This window comes from Oryzias latipes, chromosome 22 (genome assembly GCF_002234675.1).
Source record: "Oryzias latipes chromosome 22, ASM223467v1".
NCBI lineage: Eukaryota > Metazoa > Chordata > Actinopteri > Beloniformes > Adrianichthyidae > Oryzias > Oryzias latipes.
In genome coordinates this window covers 24295568-24317057 of record NC_019880.2, presented here as the reverse complement: position 1 = coordinate 24317057, position 21490 = coordinate 24295568, and the positions used below count along the sequence as shown (strand labels likewise).

At 42.7% G+C, this 21490-nt stretch overlaps 1 protein-coding gene across 3 annotated transcripts in view; it reads right to left on the bottom strand.

Moving 5' to 3' along the window:
- The window catches only part of npas3 (neuronal PAS domain protein 3), a 231996-nt gene that overhangs the window by 5679 nt on the left and 204827 nt on the right, over nt 1-21490 (bottom strand). For all 3 annotated transcript variants that reach the window (XM_023951301.1, XM_023951302.1, XM_023951303.1), the window contains 5 exons: nt 16536-16654; nt 15523-15716; nt 11364-11470; nt 4589-4736; nt 3567-3682 (listed from right to left, as the gene is read on the bottom strand). In XM_023951301.1, coding sequence (XP_023807069.1) covers nt 3567-3682; nt 4589-4736; nt 11364-11470; nt 15523-15716; nt 16536-16654 — 684 coding nt within the window. The remainder of the gene's footprint in view (nt 1-3566; nt 3683-4588; nt 4737-11363; nt 11471-15522; nt 15717-16535; nt 16655-21490) is intronic.

Below are 21490 nucleotides of genomic sequence, written 5' to 3'. Positions count from 1 at the left end.
GGTGGAATTTTTAGTGTGTATGTCAGTTTATGTCAGTTTTTCTAGAACCTTTTTCTCTGCATCCTCCTCACTCCCACCAACCACCCTTGTCTCCTCCTTCTCTACATACAGGAACCTCCTCTTTGGCCTTCCTCTCTTTCCTGGTAGCGCCAACCTCAGCATCCTTTCACCAACATCATCACTCTTCCTCCTCTCAAACCCTCTCCAGCTGCTTCCCTGCATTTATCTCCAGAACATCTACTAGATCTGTTCCTCTGACGGATTCATTCCTGATCCCAAAGTGAACGCCAACATCTTCATCTCTGCCTCCTGTTTCTGTGTCAGAGTCTCTAAACCACCTACATGGCTGCTCTCACCGCAGTCTTCCACACCTTTTATTTCATTTGTGATGACCCTCTTTAGTCACATGTCACACCTGAAACCTTCCTGCACACGTCTCCTCACCTGTTTCCCACACTTTGTTGCTCTGGACTGTTGACCCTAATAAGAACTCAATCCTTAGTTTGCCCTTACGGTCTGCGGTTGAAAAATAGAAAAACCTGTGCAAGGTACACAAGTGGCCTACACAAAATGTTAAGATCGTAGATCACTCGGTGACCCTGTAGAGCCAAAATGTTTTCCTACGGTCATGCTGCGAGCGACAGGTCGTAGTGAACACGTAAGGGTGAAGTATAAGAGATGAAGGCACGTCATTTGGATTTTTCATTTTTTAATCCTCCCAAATCCTGCGCACTTTGCAAGGGGTCTGTTAGTGGTGTTCAAGGGATGAGTACAGCAGAGTGTAGTGTGTGTGGACATCCTACGGGCACGTATGTGTCACCCCATGTGTGCGAGGTCGGTAAGGAGCCGGTGCGCGCACCTCACTGCACGTCATAAGTGCATGCATCCCTGACAATGGTGCGTTCCGCTTTTATGATGTCTCTAAAGGGCCTCAAGAGAACTGCGAGATACAGCTGGGATCCCCTTAAGATGCCACCTTCCATGGGCCCGGACAACCCAAAAACCTGAGGCACCCGTCCGGGGTAACCTCTGCATGGGTGCATGTGACTAAGGCATTAAAGTCCTCCCCCCCTCATCCATCCTCCTCCAGAGTTTGTCATTTTCTAGCTCAAATCCTAGCTGGGGATCGTCACCACTGACAACATTCGCCGTCACACCTTCCAGCTTCAGACCCATCATCCCGTCAGACGCTCTCTTCAGCTCCAGAACATTCGGATCAGTTTCCTCCTTCAGGATCTCTCCTCCGCCGTTCCTCTTTCCATCCACATCGTGATCAAATTTTTTGAAGCTGCTTCTAGTCCATAAGCTTTGTTCAATTTCCATTTGGTCTCTTGAAAATCCAGCAGCTTCACTTTTCTTCTTTCCATCATGTCACCAACTCCAGTTTTCCTGTCAACGTCTCTTGGTTCAAAGTTCCTTTCCGTTCCTGCCTTTCGTTTTCTCTCTCTGCTAAAGATCACGTCTTCCTCCTGGAAGGATGGTTTCATGCGGTGACTCAGCTGCTTCAATTATACAAAAATATTTATTTAAATGAGGTTAGTTTGATTTGAATGTTCAGAAAAGTTGTAGCTTATTTAAAAAAAAAAAACTTTCAAACTAGTTAAGCCAATATTCTATTAACAACAGAACGCAAATGACATTTTAAACGGACAAAGATTTACATCCTGAGTGAAGCAGCTGTTCACAAGTCTGCTTCTGTTGAGCTTTGTGGCAGAAATGACTTTAAAATGAGCTCAGCTCGGGGATGAAAGAGCCAAATCTCTCATTTTAAAAACATTTACGTTATCTCTGCTCTGCTGTAGGCTTGAAAGACAGCAGACACAGCCCTTTTCCTGCTCGCTGTGTGGATGGACCGCATCCTCAATGAGGAAGGCCAGAGGGTGGCCGTTTCACTCGGCGGGCCGGAGCGCCCTGGGCGGTTTGGGGGCGGAGACAAGGCCGCCTGAGCAGCAGCTGGCATCAATCCACAGACGAAGCAGTGCAGACAGCATCCAGGACGATGCTGGAGGTGAAGAAGCGTCGGCTTCAGGCCAGAATCCTGGTCTTGGGTGATAATTGTGTTGAATGTCCAGATTTGGGAGGTGGACAGACGAGGAGGTCCGGCCTGGAACGGCTCCTCTGCCTCTGACGAAAAACATTCTCTCAATTTTACAATTCCAGCTTTTCAATGAGCCTGCAAGGTCTGTCAGACACCAAGATTCACAAAACGACTTCTCTGCATTTGAAACAGGTAAGTCTTAGTATTCCAGAGCCGTTTGGAGCATTTTTTTTCTCTGTTTTACAATTTGCTCCCGTAACTTTCACTAAATTGGACTATAAATCCACAATGAACCTGAAACTGTCCAAAAAACTCAATTCAGAGCAAGAATTATTGGATTTTTTCACAGCAAAAAATAACAAAAATTGAGAAAAAACACATTTTTTTTTTTATAATAAATATCAAACTGTTAGAGACAAAATAAAGATGTATAAGTCCCCCCCCCCAAAAAAAGCAAAGACAAGGTCAAAACCATGAAAAATGTCTAAAAACCCGACAAAGCTTCACTAAACTACAATGTTTCAAGGTTTTATTTAAAAGAGTCTCACATTTATGTGTCATAACTCCTATTATGTTTGTTTTAAACCAAAAATGTCCAAACATGTCCAATGAAAACTATGGGGGGGGTCCAGCTCTTTATATGATTTTTAAACAGAACAGTGAGTGGAGACACCCCCTCGTGGAGTATTATTCACGTTTGCTATTTTTTCATTCCACTACCTTTACTTCACAAAACATGATGTCAACCACACCGTCAGCTGGTGGTGGTGGTGGGGGAGACCATCAAACTAAAGAAAATAAAGAAAACAAAACCCAAAGAAAGAGAACTTCACCAGAAACCCCAGAAACATTTACGAAGGTAAAAACAAAACAACAGAAACAGAACATGGAGGCAAACACGCCGTCAGAAAGGGGCGTGGTCACTCAAACATGGATAGACCTTGTCTGACAAGCCACGCCCACACAAGCAGCTGCTAGTGACACATCATGACAGGCATAAAACCTTCTGAGAAGGCCAACGACTGAAGCATGTCAAGGTGAACCTCCTCTTCATCCTTCATCTTCATCTGAACAAATGGACCTGAGCGTCTGGGTCCCTGCTGGGTTGCCTTTTTCCCCCCAATCCTTCAGCGCAGACGATGAAATCAGCCCCTTTCTGAGTCCTCCTCCTCCTCTTCCTCATCCTTACATGTGGAAGTGAAGCTCTGAGACTGCAGCAGCATTTCACTGTGAGCTTTTCCTCACTTTTTTTAACGTCCCGCAGCAGTCAGGACTGCAGGGACCAGACTGTTTTGGTAATTCTTCTGTCCTACTGCGCCTTTGAGCAAAGATTTCACCCCCGCCACAAGCTCTAACCTCCTCCTGCTGCACATTTGAGCTTCAAACCAACAAACAGAACGGTGCTTTGGATAAAATGACCTGCAGGTGTGTTTGTGGGCAGATTTGATCAACAACATGAACGCTCTTTCTTATATTTGGAGAAGCCTTAGTCACACACATCAAGGATTTCTGCTCCTTCTGAACGTACCTGAGTTTTCTTTGGACTCGGACTCGGATTCTGAGCTCTCAGATGACTCGGACGTCTTCTCTGGCAGGTTCGGCAGCTGAGAGATGTCAATCGGCGTGTCTTTGTATTCTGGATTACTGCAAAGACAATGTTTTGGAGGCAGATTAAGGTTATGTTATGAGCGACAGTGTGTCGTTATAATGATCTTCAACTCTGCAGAAGAGGACGTTTTTATCCAACAGAACGTTCAGCCTTCATTTCCAGAAGAGGCTGGTGGACTGAAACAGACGTTCTGATCTCCTGATTCTTCATCTGTAAGGCTCTTGTTTCAGGAATGTTTCCACTTCACCCGGCATATAACACACATTCAAGAATGAGCTAAGGGCCAGTTCTTGAATGTGTGTTTAGCCTATGGTGTTCACACTGGACAAGCAAGGAGGGGCTTCTTCTTTTTCTACCATTTACCAGCGTATGTCTGCCACAGCTGGAAGAGGCTTGATGTGACATGCCAAAGTGGTGCAAAATGGGTGAATCTTGCTTCAAGCTTTTAATTTCCCAGCTCTATTCCCACAAATGAAGGATTTGGTGTCATAGAATTCCAGCTGGGAACAAAACACAATTATTAATTTGCCACTTTTTTGGGTTAAAGGGCACGTCATCCATGGGTCACTTCTAAATGTGAGCCCCCGGGTTCAACGCGGTTTCAGTGGACGTGTGTTTTGTACGTGGAGCCCAGATACGGTTGTGAGAAACTTCTGTAGCTCTGAGAGAATGTGAAGAGTTCTAAACGCGAGCATTTACATAGACTTTCCTTTGAAAGTGGAACGCACGTTGCAGAGAGCGGAGTGAACGTCGCTAAAGTGGTAATTTTGAAGATGCTATAAAGAAGAAAAAATGATTTCATGAAGGACTTTAGCTGTTCAGGAACAAACACCAAAAGCTAAAGAAAGCTTTTGACTTATGAGGAGATCGACTGGAGCTTCAGGCAAACAACAGTCTGGATAATGATCCTCTGCTAGTGTCCATGTTGGCTTCATTCCCACCTGAGAACATAGTTGACCCAGATGATGTTCTTCTCGCTGGAGTTCTTGGTATTGACGGCGATGGTGGCACTGGACTGGATCCAGATGTAACCGCCGTTTTTCTGGATCCAGCGGTAATACTTGGTCACACACTGACCTTTGTTCAGCACTGAAAGACATTTGAAAGAACCGGAAATGAGTCTGGGAACGACCACGCGGCTCGGCGATGGAGAGCAGCACAAACCAGAACGACCTGGATGGGGAGCAGGAAGTTCAGATGAGGATGGAAAGGAGGACAGAAGGCGTCATGTGACATCTGGAGGAGTGCTGCTTCACTGCTGCTGTCATCAATCAGACACTTACTCACTGCCAGACTGTGTGTGCGCGTGCAGGGGGGGGGGGGGGGGGGGGGGGGGGTTAAACAATCATCATTTATATTCAAAGTGAATGAGAAAACATGAAAATATGATACAAATTGACAATTGCAGCCAAAGTTATCCCCAAAATGCCACATATTTTAAATCCTGGTTTGGTAAGACTCACAGTATTCATCTTTCCAATCAACCAAGAGGACATTTGAACATTTCCTGAGTCAGACGTCTGTTTTCACTGCTGATGCTCAGAATGTCCAAAGGAGCCGACACGTGCAGCAGACGGAGGACTTCTCTGCTCCACAACCTTCTTGTGGACGTTTGGGGACAGTTTTACCCCTTCCAGTTTACTGCCCTCCCTCTATTTGGAAGCAAACAAAAAAGCCTTTTGCATCTAACTTTATTCTTCCCTTCTCTTCTCTCTAACTTCCCTTTGGATGGAGCTTGCTGGGGTAGTGGTTAGCACTCGTGCCTCATAGAGACAAGGGCCTGGTTCAAATCCTGACAGGGTTCTTTCTGTGTGGAGTTTGCATGTTCTCCTTGTGAATATATGGGTTTTCTCTGGGATCTCAATCTCCTTCCTACAGTCCTAAAACATGCTTCATAGGTTACTTGGTTTCTCTAAATTGTCCCTAGGTGTAAATATGAGTGTGTGGTCCTGCAACGGATGTACCCCCACCTTCACTCAACAGTAGCTGGGTTGACTCCAGCAACTTCATGACCCCTAAAAGGGATTCAGCCAGTTTGGAAGATGGATGGATGGATGGATGGATGGACTTTTCTATGCATCAGAGGTCAGTTGATGAACTGCATCGGCTCCAGTTGGATCTACAGCCCAGAAGCAGAAGTGTCACCTTGTGGTTCCGATTCAGGTAAAACCTCTCAACTTCCTGTTTGAAGCCAGTTTAAAAAAAAAACAAAGTTATCGATCCCAGTCTGTTCCTTTAAGTAATAACTAGGAAGACTGTTACACAAGTTAGTCAGTCACTCTAGAGTTAAATTAGCCAACAGTGCAGCAGAACTTTTAATACTTCTAACACCTCTGTAGTAGGAGTTTGTGTGTGTTTCTACAACAGACCTGTTCAGGGTGGACCCTGCCTTGGCCAAACACTATCTGGGTCGGCTCCAAAAGGGATTGGAAGGATGGATGGATGAGCTGTGGTTACATTTGACTGGTCAGTCTCTTCTCAGTTTCCGGACTTGGTGTTGCAATAGCTAACAGGAGTGTTGATTTGGCCGTTTGTGGAGTCTGAGTTTTGTGACATCATTTCCTGTCAAGAGGCTGCTGACCACAGAACCAAAAAAAACCATCCAAAAAAACAACAGATTTAGCAGATTTAGCCCTTTTGAAAAGGTAATAGTGAAAATAAAAAGGATTCAAACACAAATACTGAAACAATAATGATTTTAAAAGCCTTTTTGTTTGATCTAACACAGGTGTCTGCAGCAAAGAATAGCGTTAGGCAGCGGGACGCCACTCATAAGTATCGAAGCTCAAGTCCCTGCATGTGAGGTTAGGTCAGGGGTCTGCGACCTTCAACACTTAAAGAGCCATGCAGGCCCATTTCTCACTGCCCACGACCAGAAAGAGCCACAAAGTCTGACCTCACGCTTTAGAAAAATACAACACTGATTTGTATTTATCTCATTGTTACTATTATCATATATATAAAAAAAAAGTTGGTGGCATAAAAAAACAACGTAAAGAGAAAATAGCTTTTTTCAAAACGTTGCTGTCTGAGTATGGGTGGGCGCCATGGCGACGCTCCCGTGGATGATCAGGCTCCTCCTGAATAGCCTCCCAATATATAGTCTCCTCACAGCAGAGTTGTACGTCTCCTTTATAATCACAGTCATGAATGGGTACATGATTTTGAACTTCCAACAGCTCATGCAGTTACTTTGTCATTTGAACTCGAAAATATCTAATTTGTCCAATTATCTTCATTTCTAATCGTCTTTATTTCTCAGAATTGATGTGACTGTTGAATAAAACTATCCCTTTTGAACGCTTGGCACGTTGATCGGTTTCCACCTTAGATCTCTAGCTGAAGGTCTTCCGCAGTTCCTCTGCAGACCTTCGACTTGTGCGGTGCTCAGCCTTCCCCAGCAGGTGGCAGTGTGCCACCGCAACAGCTCTGAGCCCTGAGCAGGGCCCCCACCCCTGCCCCACCCTGCACTGTAAAGCTGGTAATAAATTTGGCTAAATTAACCACTAAATGGTTATCTCAAGCAATATGCATGGGCATTAATCAGAAGCAGCTCAAACAGAAACAGAGATGAGAAGTGAAGGCCACTAAATTCATATCCCTGTCTTCTATTTAATTATGGACACTAAATAGGTTTCTCCTGACAGAGAAGAAAGAGAGAAAGCACGAGGTGATTTATAGAAAAAGAAGGCCAGTAATTAAAACTATTAGAAACTAATAGCATTGTTTAGGCTGACGTCCCCGGGGCCGCACTAATTGACTTTGTCGAACTCATTTCTTCCCCGTCCGCTCACACAGAGATGCAGGGGCAGAAAGAACTTGTTTGCATGTTAAGGGAGAGATGGGAGATCACGTCACCTTGAGAATGACCTTGCTTTGTTTGTATGACAGAGTAAATAACGGCGTAGAGAGCGCACGCCAGCACGCTCCCCCGAGAGCCGCAGAGATGCCTGCTCGGTGACTGCAGAGACGTTTCTGTCTACCAGGAGCCCCGGCACCGCTCCCCGACGAGCCCCCAAAAGAGCTGCTGAAGTGTAGACGCACACGCACACATGCACACGCACAGGTGTGACGCTGGGACAACGACGGCAGCACGCACCCACCACCATTTCTGCTTTTTCTTCCAAAACTTCTCCCAACACAATCTCCACACGGTCAACAAACACAAACCATGTTTTTCTTTTAGACTACAATGCTTCAGCCGCACCACCTAGTGGCCATTTGTGGTAGTGCTTCCTGATGTCTCATCATAGAAATAAGAGACATTTTTTTTAACCTTGACTCGATTGATTGAAGGACTAAATCACAGGTTAAGAATCCCACAGTCAGAAAAAAGTTCAACCACAAATTTTTTTTTCTGTAGTTCAAGTTATTCAAGTTATTTACTGACCAATCAGATGCCTCAATAAAAGTAGGTGGTCCTACATAAAAGATGTAGTCCAAGCCCTCTTTTGACTTCATCAAGCTCACTCCTGATTGCCCATAGAGGTTGCTACAGAAATGCTGACTCAGACAAATTTTGGACCAATCACTGCTTACTGCATCATCTGGCTCCAACACGGCTCCACCGTATGGCGGAAAAATGGCGACTGAATTGACTTCATTTGGTTGAAGCGTGACATAAACCATTGTCTATGAGTGACGTCACCCTGACTCAGTCCAGTTCTCACATACAGTCAATGTTTTAACCTCGTCTCTTAGAAGACCTGAACCTTCATGCATCACAGCATTCAGATGAACTTTACTGAAAATGTCTCCACACCGTGCAGATCTCTCCTCTCTAACATAAGAAGATCACACTCAGCCTTTGCTTTGTCTTAGTTTAAAGTGGGTAAATGTTTAAATGGAAATGATGCTCCAAAACTGTTTACACTGTCAAGAAAACAGGAGCTCTTGCAGCCTCATCATGGGGTTTGGACGTCTTGGTTCAAGACTTCAGAGCAAAAACCTGAAATCTGTGTTTTATGATGACCTTCGTGTTGAGTTTCTTCCATCTCAGGCGGCTGAGCTGCAGCTTCGGTCTCTGACTGTAAAACAGACCCTCACTGATCACCGTACTGCTCTGCATTGTGCAGTCAGCTCTCGCCAGTTTGACCTTGATCTGGTGGCTGACGGCACATGTTGAACTTCATTTCTCTTTACATCGTTGCTGTAGTGTGTTTTGTATTGTTAAAAGTGTAACTTTTCATTTTGAAATGCACAATCCCTTCTATTTTTTGTTGTTTGAAAAAAAGCTGATATATGAAATGAGGTTAAATCCCGCAGAAGGAGGACAAAGGGGAAGTTTTCTCTCCTTAAAGTTTAAAACCTCTTTTTGGATCGTTGCAGCAACAATCAAAAACTGGGTCCATCCTTTTTTTTAGCTGACTGATGTGTTTGGTGTACAAATCTAACCCTTTATTTTAATTTTATTTTATTCTTTTAGTTCTTCAGTTTTCTCTTGTTGATGTCTTGTTTATCTTTTGTCTCTTCTGTTTGGGGATTTTCTTGCTCTTCATCACCTCCGTATGGCACTATTGTTGAAATGATCACTATTTCCACATCTGAGTTATTAAAAACCCCAGAAAACATACAGATATTTCTATACCTTTGCCATTGCTCATATCTTTTATTTTCCGCTGATCTGAGCGTCCTCAGTCTCCTGCTTTTACTTTTTGTCTCTGATCAGCTGATTTCCTGTTGCCATGGTAACTCATCAGAACAGGTTGGAAAGCAAAATTATTTTTTGGAGCTCTTTAAAACTCCTGACTGGCTTCATAAGGTTTTAAAACTCCAAACTCCTGTGTTTGGGACTTCTTTTAACGTTTTTTACTAAGACCTGGAAATGGAATCATTGACTGATCAATGTTTTTAACTTTGGTTTTGACATTTTATTTGTCATTTTTATAGTTTTTTTTTTTTTGTGGCGAACTAAAATCTGTTTGAAAGTTACTTTAATAAATGCATTGCACAAAAGTAAAGAGTTCCTAAAGTTCCAGTCTGAAGTTGGTGAACGTTGGGTTAAGTCCAGTGCCTTTCTCTGCCTTCCTGCTTTAGTGAAAGTCTCCTTTGTTGACACTAAAACCAGGAGAAGCAAAAAGCAGGGAAACAAGCCTGTCCTCAGAATAAACACCACCTGAATGACTTCTTCAGAAGGACAACCCAACCCCATGGGATTCTCAGTCTTTGTGGTTAAACTGGAGAATGTCCATTGGGTTTTGCTGGAAGACCTTTTCCTTCATGCTCTGAAGAACAAGAAGACTCAACTAACCTGGAACCAAATAAACTAAACCAAAAACATGGAGACTGGGCTGACGGGGGTTTAAGGCGTCTGATGGTGTGAACGTAAAGAGGGTCAGACCTGCAGCTCATCTCTATGGATGCCTCTTTTAGCCGTCCTCCTGTTGAAATGACTCAGAGACTGATAGTTCATTATAAGTGAACAGAGATGAAGGGAAGGCGGCGCTGGAGGCTCGCCTCAGGCCACACCAGGGACCAATCCATGAAAAAAGTCCAGACTCTCCTTTTTCTCCTCTCTCTTCTAGCTTATTTTTCTTTTTTTCATTTGAGCAGCTCCTTAGGCTTTAGTCTTCAGTCCTGAGTGTATCATCCGTGTGATAACACAGACTCTACGATGAGTTTGGGTTCCAAAATACACCTTTATAACTCTGAATGTCCAAGCCTTCCTTCACTAGAACCCCACAGACCAAATCTAGCTCCAAAAACTGAAGCCCCTCCCTTAACTTCTGCTCAAACTCTTGGACCAGAGCCCATCCATGTCATGGGCGTGAATCCACAGAAACTGTTGGTTCAGGGGTTTGTGGACTAGTTTGCTGCTCAGTCCCCTTGGTGTGGCTCGTCCTTGGTTATGACCATCAGTCATGGTAGAAGGTTCTACACACACAAACCCCACATCATCCATCCTTGATCTCCATCGATCTGGGTTCTCTAGCTTCACGTTGTCCACATCAATTCAAGCATGGGGGGTGCAATGCAGTAGTGAAGCAGCCATCAATGAATAAAGAGGTGCAAACCACTGACTGTACACATGTGCCACCAGGTTAGTTAGACAACAAAAGTCTCGTTGACTTTTGACCTTGGGAAGAGACGGCCATCTTGACTTTTAGTACCTTTTACAAATTCAAGTTCCTCCTACAGATATATATTATATCAGGAATCTTCTCTTAACTCCTCGAGCTTCATTGGAAGCGACTTGGGACGGACTGTTGGAAATAGATTTTGAATGGCGTTCGCATGGCGAGCTCACATGAGGGGAGTTTCCCTGTTGCTGGGCTGTTGCACATTTTTTATCAGAATGTTGTGAAAATGTATTACACAAATCTCTGTCCCCAAGCTGAATGAAACATTGTAATATGGATTGTGGGCGTGGCTAACAAAAAACCTCAGTCACCAAGAAAATCCAAAGAAAATCTAAAACCTACATAGACGTGATCATCCCATCCCGGCAACCAAGAAATTAATAGTTGCTATGGAGACAAAACTGACACAAAAGTGTTTTTTAATGAATTGGATGAAGGAGACAGAGGGGGGGTGAGGGCGGTGCAGCAGCCGCTTAGGCAGTGGGGGCGATGTTGGCAATACAACACCACTAAAGGCTTGAATTGTTTTTTTTTTTTTTTTGGTCAAAGGATGTCCTCTAAACACCAAACCTTTACATCATTTTATGAAGTGCAGCTGAGATGGTGAGACATGGACACGGCAGATGAGAGTACTCACAGTCCAGGTGACTCTGCCGGATGCCCTCCACATCTTCAGCATGGATGAACTGGTAACATCTCTTCCCCACAATCTCCACCGGAGTCAGGTCCATGTAGTCACTGATCCTGAAAGGTGGCAGAGATAATCCAGCATGAAGATCGGATCTCTTCATGTCAGGAGAAAGTCTATAACATTATGTCCAATTGCTGTGTTTCCGCTACACAATTACACAAAACTTTATAGTTTTAGAAATGTCGAAAAACACAATTTCGCAATTACACTGTTTCCATTAAATCCTAATTATTTGAAGAAACACAAACCAACTCGCACAATAAGTTTTTCAAAAACATGGTGACGGAAGTGAACAGCAGGTACGTTCACATTTCTGCCACGGCACTAGCGCTCATCATCATCTATCAAAGGAGACGTCTTCTTCAGGCCGTGGAGCGGCGAGCTCCTTACACGTGGGAGGGGCTACAGATGGAGCCGTTTTGGGAAAAGGGGGTTGGTGATTTTCCATAGGAGCTGTGGATAATGAAACGCTCAACTTTTGATGAGCCGTGTGACGCTGTGGGACCTCTGGTGGCGCCCGCCGTGCGGCGCACAAGGCCGCCAGTGGTGTCCGGTTGTTGCTTGTGTGACTCTTATAAACTGAAAAAAAAAAGTGTTTCCATTGCAGTTTAGCAAAATATGTCAATTGTGATGCACCTCAACAACCACGTCATCCAAGAGCAAAATGTTTTTCCGATATATGTGACTTTTTTCAGAATGTTTGTGTTTCCATTAAGCCAATTTAAGAACGCAAATCCAATTTGTGTAATTTCATAATCAATGGAAATGCAGTTACTGTGAAGGGAAACGTCCACTTTTAGTCAGATATGATTCTTTGTAGATGTTTTTGGTTCGAATAAAAAAGAAAAGAAAAAGGAAAGTGTCTATTTTTTATGTAATTTTTCAAATATGTGCGGCCGAATAACTTCAGCCAAAAAACAAAAAAACAAAACAAAAAACAACAAAAACGCATGAGGAACAGATGAAGAGAGAGTTTTGTCTTGTTTATGTCCCAACAGGCTATAGGGAACCCAACACGAAACCTGACGGGGAACAGAACACAGATCCAGATACAGAACAGAGCAGAACCTGACCTAGCGGGACATGGAAGAGAGCATGCACAACGACAGATGCAACAGAACAAGGAGAAGGTAACAGGACAGGAAATGAAAGACGACATCGGACCAAACAGTGAAAAAAAACTATATCCGTCTGCAGGATGCAGCAGAAAAAACAATCAACGGTAAACAGGAGACTTTTTTCTTTTACAGCTAAGATCTTTCAGAAAACCTCGGGACTGTGATCCATTTGTTCTTGTAACAGGAACTTTATGCATCTGGGAGGTAAAAGTAGCAAAGAGACACAACTATAAAGCACAGCTTTAGTGGAAACAGACTTTGTCTGTCATTATGAAGGAGGGTTTGCAGGAGTTTATGTTTGAAGAACTTTTAGAAAAAACTAAATAAGTTCATCCCAACTGTTGCGAAAGGTTCCCAGAAATGTTCCCAGCGCCTCACCTCTAAAGCGGCTTTGCAGCAAAACCAACGAAAAGAACCCTTGGAGTTAACAACCCCAACAAGTTGAGTAACACACGTTGGCTTTAAAAGGTTTAATTTGAAGCAATTTTCCACAGAACAATTTCCCATTTCATTCTGATGGATGATGGGGTGGCAGGCGGATAACAGCACACCTTGTTCTTTGGAGGAAAAAATCCCATTCTCTCAGAAACTCATCCTCAAAATGGGACTGTAATGGGAGCAATCCTCACCCCCCAGCACACAGACCGTTCCCGCCGCTCTGCACTGAATATCTTCAGCTGCCTTGCATTGCAGACCTTTTTCCGGTTAAAGGCAATCTGTCTAGTTTCAGGTTCTTTTTTATTAAAAAACATGAAGGGTTATGTTTTTTATATTTGCCATGTGAAACTCCCCATCAGTCGGTTAACTCCTGATGCCGTCCCGCCCGCTTTATCTGGACAGAAGGCGGGGGCATTGGAGGCGAATTCCAGTGTTAAAGCGGGGGTCAGATTCCTCATGAATAAGAAGCACCAACACGGAAGAACACGCGTTTGACTCTGGATCTGCCGGTGTGAGCATGAATGCAAAAAACAGGTGGTGAGACGGAAAACAAGGACAGAGAAATCAGAAAGACTGACTGATGGAAAAACCTACAGTCTGCTGTGCTTCATCTCCTTCATGTTTCAGCTGGTTGTCCGACTCTGAACATGTTCAGCTGCTTCACCGTGTGGCTGCTTCTAACTCAGGTTTTATGGTTTTGGAAAAGTTTGGCTGTTCTATGATAAATGGATATTAAAGCTTCAAAAACTTGAAAAACTTTGTCCTCTGAGAACGTCAGTAAACCTTTACGGTAAAAAGATCTTTCAGAATTTTAATAGTTCGGCTCATATTCAGCATTTTCACATGCACTCACTGTTTATGTTTATGTTTATATTAATCTCAGTGGAATGATCATTAATCCCAGTGGAACGATCATTAATCCCAGTGGAACGATCATTAATCTCAGTGGAACGATCATTAATCTCAGTGGAATGATCATTAATCCCAGTGGAACGATCATTAATACCAGTGGAATGATCATTAATCCCAGTGGAACGATCATTAATCCCAGTGGAACGATCATTAATCTCAGTGGAACGATCATTAATACCAGTGGAATGATCATTAATCCCAGTGGAACCATCATTAATCCCAGTGGAACCATCATTAATCTCAGTGGAACGATCATTAATCTCAGTGGAACGATCATTAATCTCAGTGGAATGATCATTAATCCCAGTGGAATGATCATTAATCCCAGTGGAATGATCATTAATCCCAGTGGAATGATCATTAATCCCAGTGGAATGATCATTAATCCCAGTGGAACGATCATTAATCCCAGTGGAATGATCATTAATCCCAGTGGAACGATCATTAATTTTACTGGAACGATTATTAATACCAGTGGAATGATCATTAATCCCAGTGGAACGATCATTAATACCAGTGGAATGATCATTAATCCCAGTGGAACGATCATTAATCCCAGTGGAACGATCATTAATCTCAGTGGAACGATCATTAATCCCAGTGGAACCATCATTAATCCCAGTGGAACGATCATTAATCTCAGTGGAACGCCTTCTTTTTGATTTTGCAGCTTTTACCCAACATCTAGTTTCTGCAGAGTGGCAGGAGTTCATTAGAAATTCACCTCTCAGATGTGAGCGGGACAATTGGCGAGGAGCAGCCCCGCCCCACCTCCTCTGCCCTGTTACTGAAAGCTCTATCTTTACGTGCTCTACTACTATCTTACAGCCCCTCACAACCCTAACGTAACATTACCAGTGCAACAAAAATGGGGAGCAATATCAGAGCCATCCAGCCGTCCAGTTCTGATCCAGATTCCAGCTCAGACGAGGAAAACAAAGACGTTCATGAATCTATTTGTCTGCAGGTGGATGCAGACAAATAGAAACTGCATTTTTTGTCCGCTCCTGATTCACAACGATTTGAATGAAGAAAAAAAACAGAAATGGAATTTTGTTCTTAATTCTCTTTAACACTGTCCCTCTTCTTAAAAATGTTCCAATAACATGTTAAAAACACCAAAACAGCATTTCCGTTGGAGTCGGTCTTTAGGTGAAGTTTTCTATCCAAACATTATTACCCAAGTTTGAGCCTTTTTTAAATCTTGTTACATTTTTAATATCAATTTATAATGGATTCATCCGCGAATTAGCATTAATCCAAACCTTTATATAGATGACTTTCAACTTTTTCCCCTGCTTTTGTTTGTGTGTAAATTCTTTAGATAGTTTAGCATCAACCAGGTAGCCTTAATGTTTAGCAGAAGTTCTAAATTCCCTCAGTTTAATCAAAATTCTTCTTGAGCGTGTTCAGTGACCACAGCTGTCAGCATTCACAATTGAGGATTCATTGGTCTGGTTTTTCCTTCCACCAGTATGTAAGGAGTCTGCAGAAAAAGCAAACTTTTCCTCTTTTTTCTCATCAGACAACGTTCCATCGTTTGTTCTTCCATGAACGAATGAATGATTGATTGAATGAACGGTGGGGTGTACAAAGCCTGTCACTCCTAAAGGCCTGGATTTGTGTCATTCATCCACCTGTTTTCACAGTAGACAATCTTCAGGTCCATGTTGACTCTGGTCACAAACATCTGACAGTCGATGCGGACCTCGTTGATGGTGGGCGGCGGCAGAGCGTGAGCCACCACCACCATCCCCATGATCTGGTTGGGCACCGAGCGGCTGTGCGTCAGAGCCATCCGGATGCGCAGACGGCCCGTGATGTGGATCACCTGCAGGGAGAGCGAGGAGCTGCAGTCAGCGGGAGGAGCAGGGGAGCAGTGCGGTGTTGTGGAGCGCCGCCACACATTTATCATTCTGTCCTGCAGGGACCAGATTGTTTTTTACAATTCCTCTTACTTCTTTGAGTGAAAATTTGACCCCTGCCACAAAAATTCACCAAAACAGGCACCTAGTACCCGATCAAAATGAATTTTTGACGTAGGGAACGACCCCCCCAAAAAGGATGACATCACAGCGGGAGAAACCATTGAAAAACTGAACAGGGCCAAAATCTCTCGAGGGGCTCAAAATAAATGTTTTAAAATCCAAACTAAAACACAAGTGTCGGGTATAACCAAAGAAGTTTTAAAATTATTATGGGATGGCCACAGGACTTACGACTTGGTGACCGTTTTATGGCAACGTTTGAAATTTAGGAATATTTGCATTTTCCCTCAAGATGGGAAACGATAACTTCTACAGAAAGGAGGCTCGCAATTTCTTCCTGAACAAAATGTGCATTTTTCTTATTGCATGGAGGCACAATGACCAGCAAAGTGCTCTAACGCTCCACATTTACACACATTCAGGATGCAGTTGTTCCCACAGTAGAAGGAATCTCGAGAGCATAAAAACCACCCGGAGAACTAAGTCCCTGGGACCCCTCCTCAGAGGGAAACGCCTGCTGCACTTCAGGGCTTAAATATTTTTGAAGCAGGAAGAGCAGCTCGGCGATCTACTGAGGAATTGATCACATGGGATCTGGAGTTTGTGGCGTCTCTGCTGTGAGGCGGCACACCTCACGCTGTTTTAGGGTGCATTCGTCTCACCTTATATCCTGAGGATTTGATGTGCACGCCCCTCTTTGTGAGAGTGGACTTCATTCGGATGAAGAAGGATCTCTCCAAGGAGTTATCTGGAGCCAGAAGACTGGGACTGCTGGACTCCACTGGAAAACAGCAGAGACACACGGACTTCATGATTGACATTTCTGACACCGGGATCAGAACTTTGTTTACAAAGAATAAAAACAGGCAGGCAAAAGTGTTTGAAACTCAGAGGAAAAAGTGGACTGTAAGGTGAGCTGAAGACATCGGTCCAGCTGGGATTTGTGAGTAAATGCAAGCGAATGCTCAGCTTCTTGGTCTTACAGATCACGGAAACAGGACAGGAGCAACCTGGGAGGCAACTCCAGCTCCAGAAGAAGCATCTGTGGCAAAACTGGGTTGAAATGTGAGGTAAAAGAGGAACAGGACTGACCCTTCCTTCCCAACATTCTTCACAGAAAACACAGTGTGCCTCCACGTCCTGGATGCCTCAGGAAGACAACGTTTTGTATTTATGTGCTCCATTACTGCCCCAAATCCCAAGAAGTGCCTTCAGCCTTTGGTCTCAGAGGATAAAACAACATTTTTAATCCACTTTTCCACAAATATAAAGAAATCAAAGTTATTTGAAGAGCAGTCCTTCCAGCTGCAGCTTTCTAAACCGAATTTGATCAATTTTCAGAAAAGCTTTATGACTTCTCTATAATTGGGTGAAAGTGCGAAATGCCGCCTTGCCAGCTGCTGCTCTGAGAAGACGAAGAGGAAAAAGACGTTTTCACGGCTTTTCTTCATCTGACGTTCAGTCCCCAACCCAAACTCGGATTCAAAGACAAACCATCTTCTTGACTCTAAATCAAAATGACTGACATCTTTTTCTGCCTAATGTCTTGTTTGCAAAACTGTTTAAAAGTTTCATTCCAGATTTGAAAACCATTTCTCCTCATTTAGCACCATTTACCTCACAAATATTTCAGAAAAATCTTCCAAACAACCAGCAAAAGCCTCAGCTGAGGGACTGTGTAGTATATAGATCCAGCTGCAGGATTTTTGCTCTAATCTGATTTGATTCTCACCTTTGAAAGCAAAGAGTGGAGTTCTGAGGAGTACAAGTCCGTGCCAAAGGATCAGCCAATAATTTACTTCTCACAGATTGACAGACAAAGTCATTTTGTCCAAAAAGGTCATTATGAAATAGACTTGCAGAAGACAACCAAGGAGCAGGGAAGAAAACAACAGAGGTCAAAAAAGTAGGTCCAAATTTAGGAACAAAAAGTCACCACACGGTGTGGCATAAACTTTAAAAACAAAAATATAGCAAAACATTTCCTTAGGATACGTTGGCCCTGAAGCACAAATCACATCAACAAATCATGTAATGCAAAAAAAAAAAACACATGGTAAAGATCGTCCTGTCCAAAGAGCTAAAACTTCATAAATAAAGTTCAGTTCCAATTAAAACAGGGTTTTATATTTACACACTTGAAGGATTATTAACAAAACCCTGACAGTAAAAGCCTAACATGTCCATCATAAGAGGGACTCAGCTGCACTCTGTGTTCATGTGCTGGACAAAAACAAACAAAAACAACACTTTCCCAAAAAATGAAACGAAATTAAAATGAAACTTTGGGGAAAGCAAAATTCATTTTAAGGAATCAAAATGAAATGTGAAAAAATGAAACAAAATAAGAAGCAGGAAACGGTAGGTGCTATGGGACATTGCTGATTGGATGATTGGCCTTTGACCTTTGAGTTTTTTTAAATCTCATACTAAAGGTTTTAGGATTAGTACGGAGCAAATCCAGTATCGCTTCAAGACAAGTAACTTTTGAATGAAGTGATGGATAAACGTCTTCATTCAGTCAGGGATGTCCCAAAATTCCTACATTTTCTGGTTTCTAATTGTGCTTCATTTTTTAACATTTCATTTGGATTTTTGGAAATAACTTTTTGCTTTCTAAAACAACATTTTTTTGGAATTGTGTTTCGGTTTCTGGAAATTGTTTTAATTTTCTAAAATGTAATGTTGTTTTATTATCTGATTTGCTTTTTTCGTTGTCATTGTGACCTCTAAAATGTTTGTGTGTTCAGGCATTTGTTGATGTGATTTGGACTTCAGGGCCACCATATTTGGACATAACTAAACTGGAACCAGAGCTAGAAACACCAGACAAAACAGACCAACACTTAAAACTTTGAGGCTTCTACTTAAATAAAAAACTACTGACAGTGCAGGCAGCGGTGACGGACTCAAGGTGAACCACAGAAAGTGGGCGGGAACTATGTGGGAGGAGCCAAAGCCAACCTGCAAAAAAACCCAAACCAAAGATCCAAGGCACAAACCAGGACAATTATAAAAAACGACGCAATGCAAAAAAAAAAAATGCATTTCTTTGTTCTTTTCCCTCTAAATATGTCAGATTAAGCCACGGAAATCTGTCACAGAAACTCTGCCTGCAAATTTGCAAAACAATCTTCTCCCTCGATCTGCACATTTTCTCTTTGAAATTACGTACATTGGCGTTAAAACGTGCACACGCACATTTCTGCCTCATTTACACAACTTTTGGTTTGTAGCTGCTTTTTCAGGGGAAGGGGGGGGCTTCAAACACACACTCGCCGACACAGGCACGTGCACGCTCCTCTGTGCCCGGGTCTCTGGCGGATAGAGTGGTTTGATCACTGCTGATACATGTTGACAACGTCTAATCTGAAACATTGAAAGAAATGAATTAATATGCAAATTCATCCTTTATAATATAAAAGTCCTTGAGGAAGGGAGGGGTGCTGATTAAGGGAGGGGGGCATCGAGGGGAAAGTGGATGAAGAGAGAGCGAGGGGTGAAGGGAAATAATATCTGCAAGCAGCGAGGAGACATGAAACAAAAAGCAAGAAAAAAAGACTAAAAGACTAAAAACGGAGATGAAGCAAAGGGAAAAAGAGAGAAGTGTGGAAGGTAAAGGTTAGAATGTCCAAGTAAAAAAGACAAGGGTGCATTAAGGTAAAAGGTAAATGTAAAGTTAAAAAAAAGACAGAAAAATGAAAACAAGAATTCCAAAGGGAGGATCCTGAGACTTAATTTTGCGAAGTTAAAAACTTGGTGAAAGACATAACGTTTGTCTTTCCCCACCCTGAAGCACAGGTTGGATGTTATTCAATTCAATTTTTTTATATAGCCCAATATTTACAACTATAGTCATCTCAATGGGCTTCATACTGGTTATAGTGTTATAAACATCAATCATAAAGAACATAGAATTCAATAGGTATTCGCTAAACCAAACAGTCTAAACCAAACTGGGCATCCCTGCCCTTAGACCCTCCTTCGCGGTAAGGAAAAACTTCTAAAAAAATGGATTCTGGAAAAAAGAAGAAACCTCAGGGGTGTCCACATGAAGGAGGGATCCTCCCCCAGGACAGACAGGGGATGTACCAGAACTCAGAGAATAATGATCTTATCTAACTCTAAAACTACATGTTTAAATAATCCTGCAGATAGGCTTCATGCAGATGAGTGGGGGGACGGCTGGGAGCGCGAGACGAGCCAGAGGCAGGATCCAGAACCAAGTGTAGGAGCAGAGACGAGGTACACGGTCAGGTACAGGAGCAAGGAATCGTTACCACGTTGAGTCATCTCAATAACCTTCAGTGAGGGTTTCATTGAGTTGTTAGGAACCACCTTCAACTTGGACATTTGTGTTTATAAAAGCAAAAAAATAAGAAAAAATCCAGTTTCAGCCCAGTGTTGAAGATAATGAGAAAAGTGCTGATGTTTGTGTCGAGCGGAGGTCTCTGAACGATCATGAGGAATGTGCCAGATAATGGGAGAACGGCACTGGAGAAGTCACGTGTCATCAGCCTGAACACAGCAGAAGAGGAATGTTGAAATGACAGCGGTCCATGGGATCAGGCCACACACCGCCATCACAGCACTACAGAACGCGAGTGAGACGTTGGAGACAGCCCCCCCCCCACTGGAAATGCTAAGTGGAATTGAAATATGCGACACTGTTCGCAGGGTGGATGTGAAAACGAAAATGCATTTTTTCGTTTTAATTATGACACAGAATAAGCGGTTTTTAGGTAGAAAATGAATGATTGATGAAATATTGAATTTTCATTTTAATTTTGAGTCATTTGATGCAGTTACATTTTGAAAACGAAAAAGCATTTCTGTTAATTAATCTTAATTGTCAAATCAGACATTTCTGAATGAATTTTGCTACACATTTACCAGAGAACGTTTGTAAAATGAAATGTCAAATACCATTTTTTAAATCATTTAAATTAAGTGAAAGAATAAACAGTGTTGAAGAAGAAAAAGAAAAAACATTTTGGTGGATTGACTTTTATTTTTAATTATGCTACAGAATCATTTCCATAGTAATTAAGTCCTAATTTGAAGACACTATAAAATGTAGGGATTCGCCTTATTATCAAAGCGGTTTGTAAGTCAAAACTGAACAAGTTCGTTGACGTTATGTTTCATGTCGAAAAGATTGGAAAAGATTCACTTTCCCTTTGTAATTTACTGTTTCTGTTTGGATTTGTTCAACCTGGTTTGAGTGAGAACAGAAGGAGGATGAATGGAGTCAAAATGGGAATTATGGGAGATTTTTTTAAAGTCCCACTCTGATCACCTTTTGATCTTTTTTCAAAGTGTTATTGATGGTCTTTTCATTAAGATTATGCGGTTTTTAGCCAAATTGTTTTCTAGGGCTTAATCCTGCAGAGTTCATCAGAAATTCCCCTCCGAGTTGTGGGCAGGACCATTGGAGTGGAGCAACCCCACCCCCACTTCTCGTCACCCATCTGTTTGCACGTTCTCCCACTAGCTTACAGCCCATCACACCTCTTAACTAACATTACTGGTAAAACAAAAATGGCGAGCAATATCAGGGCTATCCAGTGGTAGAGTTTTGATGCAGATTCCAGCTCAGATGAGGAAAAAATTACGT